The 8,322-nt window shown below is 41.4% G+C and overlaps 1 protein-coding gene and 1 non-coding gene across 2 annotated transcripts; one reads left to right on the forward strand and one right to left on the reverse strand.

Annotated features, from left to right (window-relative positions):
• Positions 1-2,469: 2,469 nt before the first annotated feature.
• On the reverse strand, positions 2,470-7,133 carry LOC114368287 (the record flags this gene model as incomplete). The annotated part of the gene is made up of 3 exons (XM_028325604.1): positions 6,948-7,133; positions 3,706-4,596; positions 2,470-3,486 (listed from the first exon to the last, which is right to left on the reverse strand). Coding segments are annotated over exons 1-3 (2,094 nt in total), but the record flags the coding sequence as incomplete, so codon positions are not given.
• LOC114369014 lies at positions 4,226-4,332 on the forward strand. The gene has a single exon (XR_003657477.1). It is a non-coding gene; the product is annotated as a small nucleolar RNA R71 (small nucleolar RNA).
• Positions 7,134-8,322: the final 1,189 nt, after the last annotated feature.

The raw sequence follows: 8,322 nt of genomic DNA on the forward strand, positions 1-8,322 counted from the left end.
TACTCCAAACCTGCAAAACAGATTAGACCTGACAAAGTCTGCAACAACTTTAGCATCATTAGTTCTAGTGGGCTTGGCTTCCACCCATTTTGAAACATAATCAACTGCAAGGAGAATATAAACATAACCAAAAGAGACAGGAAAAGGACCCATGAAATCTATACCCCAGACATCAAACACCTCACAGAATAGCATAGGTTGCTGAGGCATTTGTTGTCGCCATGTAAGTGTATTTCCTGCTCTCTGACACTGCTCACAAGTGCTGCAGATCTTCCACGCATCTTTAAAGATGGTGGGCCAATAAAAACCACAATCAAGCACTTTGCGAGCTGTCCTTTGAACACCCAGATGACCTCCCGGTGCGGAAGAATGACAGAACTGCAGGACTGAGTCAGTCTCATGATCTGAAATGCACCGTCTAATGACCTGATCACTGCACAATTTCCACAAGTAGGGGTCATCCCAAATAAAATGCTTAGCATCACTTTTAATCTTATCTTTTTGGGCCTTAGATGCTAAGGGAGGAAAAACAGAGGCAACTAAATAATTGACAATGTTAGCAAACCAGGGAGTAGAAAGAGAGTCAGAAATACTATACAATATATACAAATGATCATCCGGGAAATCATCCCGAATAGGTGAATCTGCATCAGAGACACGTTCGATCCGACTCAAATGATCAGCAACTAGATTTTGTGCTCCGCTCCTATCACGGATCTCCAAGTCAAACTCTTGGAGCCAGAGCATCCATCGGATCAACCTAGGCTTAGAATCAGCCTTCTTCAACAAGTACTTTAGAGCTGCATGGTCAGTATAAACAATAATGCGAGTACCAAGCAAATAAGATCGAAATTTTTCAAGAGCAAAAACTATGGCTAGAAGCTCTTTCTCAGTAGTAGTATAATTTGCTTGGGAGGCATCTAAAGTCCTAGAAGCATAATATATCACCCTGGGCAATTTATCAATTTTCTGAGCAAGGACAGCCCCCAATGCATAATTTGATGCATCACACATAAGCTCAAAAGGGGCTGTCCAATCGGGTGCCTGGATGATGGGGGTGGTAGTCAACGCTCTTTTGAGGCAATCAAAAGCCTCTTTGCATCTGTCATTAAAGTCAAACTCCACCTCCTTTTGCAACAAGTTGGACAGTGGAAGGGCTACTTTGCTAAAATCCCTTATAAAGCGCCTGTAAAATCCTGCATGACCAAGAAAAGATCGCACCTCTCGCACACAAGAGGGGTAAGGCAATTGTGAAATAACAGAAATTTTTGCAGGATCTACTTCAATGCCCTTATTGGAAATAATGTGGCCTAAAACTATACCTTGCTCAACCATAAAATGACATTTTTCAAAATTTAGAACAAGGTTAGTTTCAATGCATCTATTCAAAACTTTTTCCAAACTATTCAAACAACCATCAAAAGAGGATCCATATACAGTGAAATCATCCATAAACACCTCTATGCAATTTTCTAAAAAATCACTGAAAATAATAATCATGCACCGCTGGAAGGTACCAGGGGCATTGCACAGGCCGAAAGGCATCCTCCTATAAACAAAAGTGCCAAAGGGGCAGGTGAATGTGGTCTTTTCCTGATCCTCAGGAGCAATAGTAATTTGCATATAACCAGAAAAACCATCAAGGAAACAGTAGTGGGATTTACCTGCCAGGCGTTCAAGCATCTGGTCAATGAATGGCAGGGGAAAATGGTCCTTTTTGGTAACCTGGTTCAGCCTCCTATAGTCAATGCAGACTCTCCAACTGTTTTGCACCCGAGTAGGAATCAGCTCCTCCTTCTCATTTCTGATCACTGTGAGGCCAGTCTTTTTCGGGACTACCTGGACGGGACTCACCCATTGGCTGTCGGAGATAGGATAAATGATTCCAGCTTGCAAAAGCTTCGTTATCTCCTTCTTCACTACATCAAGAATCACCGGGTTGAGTCTTCTCTGTGGCTGTCTTACTGGTTTAGCTCCATCCTCTAAATTTATTCGATGCATACATGTGGATGGGCTAATACCAGGAATGTCCGCCAGGGTCCAGCCTATAGCCTTCTTATGCTTCTTGAGAACTGACAACAACTTCTCCTCTTGCTCATCAGCAAGGGAGGCAGATATAATCACTGGAAAACTCTTGCTATCATCCAAGTAAGCGTATTTTAAATTTGATGGCAGAGGCTTCAATTCTGGTGTGGTCGGCTGGACAGTGGTAGAAGGAGATGGTTTCTCAGCCTTTACCTCATAAAGAAAGTCAGAGGTATGTGTACTTCCTGAAACATGGTTAGTCCTATCTGACTCTATAAAATCAATCTCAAGAGGTAAAACACCACCACCAGGCATGCAATCAATATCACTCTCAGATTCACTCTCAGCATCAAATTCAGACATATGATCAAGTACAATTTCAGACTCAATGCATGAAGAGTGAGAGGCATGCAGATTAGAATAAAGATCAGTCATGTATTCATCAACAACATGGTCAATTATTTCAGCACGAAATACAGAAAGATCTTCAGATGGGTATTTCATAGCATCCAGAATATTAAAATGAACAGTTATATCACCAAACTCCATGGACAGTGTGCCTGCATAAACATCTATCTTAGTTCTAGCAGTTTTCATAAAGGGTCTGCCTAGAATGATGGGAACTGATCCTTGAGAAAATCCATCTTCCATATTCAAGATATAAAAATCAACAGGGAAAATCAGTTCACCAACTCTAACTAAGACATCTTCTATGAAACCAACAGGATAGGCAACACTTCTATTAGCTAAATGAATTACCACATCAGTTGACTGCAAGGGACCTAGAGATAGAGAATTAAAAATCGACAGAGGCATAACACTAACAGAGGCTCCTAAATCTAGCATGGCATTGTCAAACTTACTATTCCCTATAATACAAGGTATGCTGAATGTACCTGGATCTTTGCATTTTTCAGGAATTTGAGGAACAGATTTACCAATCAATGCGGAGACATTTCTGCCCATGCTAATTCGTTCACTTCCTTTAAGCTTCCGCTTATTAGTGCACAGCTCCTTCAAGAATTTGGCATATCTTGGAATTTGCTTTATTGCATCCAACAGAGGTATGTTTACCTCTACTTTTCTAAACGTTTCCAAGATCTCTTTCTCTGCCTCTTCCATTTTTTTGTTGGAAACTGCTCTTGGAGGGAATGGAAGAGGGGGAATGTGCTGCTTCTGCAAATCAGAATTACCTGTGGAAGAAGATTCACCTGCACAGAAATTGTTAGGTAGATTTTTGTCATCACCTTTTTCTGGAATAGAGTGAAGTTTGGCAGGTTCATTTGCAGATGAGGAAGGTGCTACGGGTTGAGGTCCTTGACACTGCTTTCCCGACCTCAATGAAATGGCACTGACATTTTTGGGGTTTTGGACAGCTTGAGAAGGCAGCTTGTCAGAATTCTGGGACTGTTGTTGATTCAATTGAGTAGCTAATTGTCCCATCTGATTGGTTAAGCTCTGAATGGAGGCTCTGGTCTCTTGCTGAAACTGCATGTTCTGCATAGTCATTTGCCTCACAAGTTCTTCGAGGGAAGGTTGTGGAGGGGCCTCAACTGTTGGCTGTTTCTGGGGTTGTTGCTGTTGTTGGATTGGTGGAGGAATGTATGGTCTGCTTAGGCCAGCAGCATTTTGGAAGGAAGGAGCAGGCTGCTGTTGTTGTTGCTGAGGGCTGGACCATCTGAGGTTAGGGTGATTCCTCCATCCAGGGTTGTATCTGTTGCTGGAAAGGTCATAATTGCTCTGCTGTGGTTGATTTTGCTGCTGAGGTTGAGGTGGTCTATTGTAAATATTTGCAGCATAAGCTTCAGGCTGCTCAATTGCTCCAGGTTGCTGCATGGAAGGGCAAAGGTCTGTATGGTGGTCAGCAGAGGAGCACAAACCACAAACCCTTGCGACAGGTACAGATTTCTTATTCAAGGCCAGCTGGGTTACCAAGTTGACCAACGCATCCAGTTTGCCTTCAAGCTTCTTAGTTTCAGATGATGCAGATGGGTTTGTAGCTACCTCATGCACTCCTCTAATGACTATGGCATCATTTCTGGCGCTAAACTGCTGGGAGTTGGAGGCCATCTTCTCAATTAAATTTCTGGCTTCAGCAGGAGTCATGTCTCCAAGGGCTCCACCACTGGCAGCATCTATCATACTTCTCTCCATATTACTGAGTCCTTCATAAAAATATTGGAGAAGAAGTTGTTCTGAAATCTGATGGTGGGGGCAACTGGCACATAGTTTCTTAAATCTCTCCCAGTACTCATACAGGCTCTCTCTACTGAGTTGTCTAATACCTGAGATATCCTTCCTGATGGCTGTGGTCCTGGAAGCAAGGAAAATTTTTTCTAAGAATACTCTCTTAAGGTCATCCCAGCTCGTGATGGACCTTGGAGCAAGGTAATACAGCCAGTCCTTTGCCACTCCCTCTAATGAATGAGGAAAAGCCTTCAGAAATATGTGATCCTCTTGGACATCTGGGGGTTTCATGGTGGAGCAGACAATGTGAAATTCTTTCAAATGTTTGTGCGGGTCTTCACCTGCAAGGCCATGAAACTTTGGAAGCAAATGAATCAGTCCAGTCTTAAGAACATATGGGACATCCTCATCAGGGTATTGGATGCACAAGCTTTCATAGGTGAAATCAGGTGCAGCCATTTCCCTTAGAGTCCTCTCACGAGGTGGAGGTTGTGCCATGTTCTCAGAATGTGCAAAATCAGAATGCTTAGAATCAGAATGCTCAAAATTATAATGCTCAAGATCAGGATGTTCAAAATCACCAATACAGAATGCACAAATTCACCAGTTATGGAATGCTCAGAATGATCAAAAGGTATAAAATGATGCCTAACTAATCTATGAAATGTCCTATCTATCTCAGGATCAAAGGGTTGTAAGTCAGATGGATTGCCTCTAGTCATACACTACATTCAGCATGCACACAACTAGTTGCCTTGTCATGTAAATAAAGGTGTAGGTTTGAACTACAACTACCCTCAAATGATATCCAAATGACTTGAAATTTTGTGAGAAACCTTATAAAATGATGAGAAGATAGCACAAAAAATTTCAGACAAAAATTCAAAGTCTAACTATGAAAGCTAAAATTGGTAGGTTAAGAAAAATAAGTGAATAAAACTTGAAAAATAAAAAACTTTTGACAGAATCGCTTTTTTTGGACGATGGAGACCTCAGCCAGCCTATGGCAGGCTGCCACGGCGTAGGAAATTTTTTTCTACCCCAAATGCATATATAATAATTGCGATTCTGATAACCGGAGCAAAAGTTATGGCCGTTTGAAGTTTTGACAAACACAAAATTTGCTAGTTTTTTGGAACTTTCAAATCTGACCAAACTAAAGGCTCTAGCTATTTTTCCCACAAAATATGGATTAAAAGAAGTTACCACAAAAAAATTCAGCCAAAAATAACAACCCTAGCTACTAAAACAAAAAATCCCAATTAATTCAGCATGGGTGGTTGCTAAAATCCGTCTCTAATTGATTTCTACTACTACTCTGTTTTTCCGCAAGCTGATTTCTACTACTACTCTGTTTTCAAGCACAATCTTTACAGCAAAACACCCAAGACTGAAACAGGGGAAACACTTAATGGTAAAACTGAAACAGAACACACATTAAACAAAATACCAAGACACTAATCAACACTAACACACATACTAACACAATACTAACAATTAAACATAAAACACGAAAGGATTAAACACACAGCACTAGCTAGCTATTATGAACCTTTGGACACTGCTCCTCGGCAACGGCGCCAAATTTGATCGAGGCCGTACCCGAATCAAATAAACATGAAAATGCAGTAACTAGGAAGTGATCCTAGGTCGTTTCCCAACGAGCAGTGACAAGCCAAATGTTCATAATATACTTGCAGTAACAGTAACGATGGGGGGGGGGGGGTTTGGTTGTTTGGTAATTAAAGAGCAGACAAATAAAATGGAATACGAAACTACTAATATTAAAAACGGGTTGTTTCCTCTGATTCAGAAGCCACTCTCTTATCCTGGGTTATGGAGAATTCGTCCCTAACAGTCAACCACTTAATCCAACCCTATTTCAATTTACTAAGCGAAAATCAACTTAGGGTTTTCAATACGTGATTAGGCACCACATACACCAGTTAGCCCTTCGTCCATTAAGCATGAACGCAAGTTAGGCTCAGAGGCAATTAATCGAACACGAAGCGTGCACTGATTAATATTCACGAAATTGGGATAACTGGTGAAGGGAAAACTGCCAGGAAACCACATTACAAACGAAACCTCAAAGAGAGTTGGGCTTCGTCCTCAAAAGGAAACAACACCAGAAAATCTAGCCTTCCATGGATTCAAACAGAAAACGCAAATGAAACATGAAGCAGAAACGTAAATGAACAAGAGCGTAAATGAAAGTAGAAGAAGAAGCAAGAATGAACTCGTAATTAGAAGCAGAAAACGGAAATTTGCATTAAGAACAAAAACTGTAACAAGGGCACAGAAAAACGTGAAAACCTAAAACCAAAGCTCTGGATAATGAAAATAGCATAGCAGAATAGAATGCCCTGCACGAATCCCAAGGCAGCTATTTAAAAAGAGTCACTCAGAGTCACTGGGCCCTATTACAATACTCTGGCCCAAAACGAAATAAACACTGAACAACATAAAATAAAATTGCGAAATTTCCTAATTAGAAATTAACTAAGGTAAGCGCTGCTTTATTTGCCCTCTTCAAGTCCACAACCAAAATCCGGATTAAGCCCAATGTTTCATTAATTCCTGAAATTAGATTAAAAACATCAAATTAGCTAAATGAGCCCAAATAATAAAACTGCCTAATTAATTGACAATTAAGACCAATCAATAATTAAAATGGTGCAAAAAGGGTTTAGAAAATAGAAGAAAATGATGGCACATCAAGGGTCAAAGGGCACAAGTGCAAATGGTGGTTGAGGTATGGGTGCAGGTGTAGCAACAACTTCATGCATGGACACTTGAGCATGTTGAATGTTTTGAAGGAGAACGATACCAAGATTGGAGAATTGAGTGGTGATGGTATTCTGCATGGAGAGCCTGAATTGCTCATTCTCTTGATGTTGTCGTTCGACAAAGGTTTCCATGGCTTGCCCTATCATATCTTGCACTTGATCTCTGGCAACAGTGGCAAGTTGTGCATAGTTCAAAGGAGTGGGACCTGAATTGGTGAAGTAGAAATTGACAATAAGTTGCGGTTTGTATAAGGCTAAGCGAGTCTTGCTCCTTAAGCCTAATAGTGTCTAGTAGTCGAGTCGCGCTAAGCGAGCACCTCTCGCTAAGTGCATGTTTAAAACTGTTTTACTCTGAGCTAAGCGAGTGCCTATCTCGCTAAGCCAATTATGCAGAAAAAAATTTCTGTAATAACTCGCAAAGCGCACCCCTGTTGCGCTAAGCCTATAAGTTATTTCTCATAAGGCGCGCTAAGTGAGCATGCTCTTGCTGAGCGCCCACTATGTTTTTTCAGTTTTTAATGTATGTTTTTAATTTAAATAAAAGTTAGCTAATATAGTTTTAATGGTTCTTTTGTCACCGATGGCTTCAAGAAAAAGTAAAAGCACGACTTCCAGGCCCCAACATAACTATGATACAAGGAGGTTTACCTCAGAAGAAGCCTGGAACAGATATGCCGACAACATCCTCGGCCAGAACATCCTTCCGGAAAGGAACGTCAAGCTCTATATCATGGAGTTTGTCAAGTTTAGAAGGGAGTTGGAGAAGCGCAACCTGCACAAGCATCTCACCAACTTAGCTGATGGCAGGATTGATGTTGCAATGGTCAAGGAGTTCTACGCAAACCTCTATAACCCTGAAGATAACTCACCAAAGCAGGTGAGAGTGAGAGGGCACTTGATAAAGTTCGATACGGACACCCTCAACACATTTCTGGGGATCCCAGTGGTATTGGAACCTGGGGAGACCATCCCCACATATTCTAGATTTTGCAGACTGAGGATGGATCCTCAAGAGATAGTGGCTCGCCTTTGTATTCCAGGCAGGGGATTTGTTCTAAATGCTGAAGGCATGTCGTGGAAGCTGCTGAGGATAGACCTCACCACCTTAGCATAGAATTGGAGTGTGCTATCATATTCTAACCTGGCGCCACGTGTCAACGTCCGAGAGACTCTTTAAAATTTTTACCCATCTGTGGTGAAAATATTTTACACTTACCCAATTCCCCCTAACCCTAATCCCTAACCCTGTCCCACAAATTCTAAAGTTATTGGCGGAGGCTCTATTCATGGAGCAGGACCAAAACGCGCAGGCCAGCACAAC

The sequence above is a fragment of the Glycine soja genome, chromosome 9, assembly GCF_004193775.1.
Source record: "Glycine soja cultivar W05 chromosome 9, ASM419377v2, whole genome shotgun sequence".
Lineage (NCBI taxonomy): Eukaryota > Viridiplantae > Streptophyta > Magnoliopsida > Fabales > Fabaceae > Glycine > Glycine soja.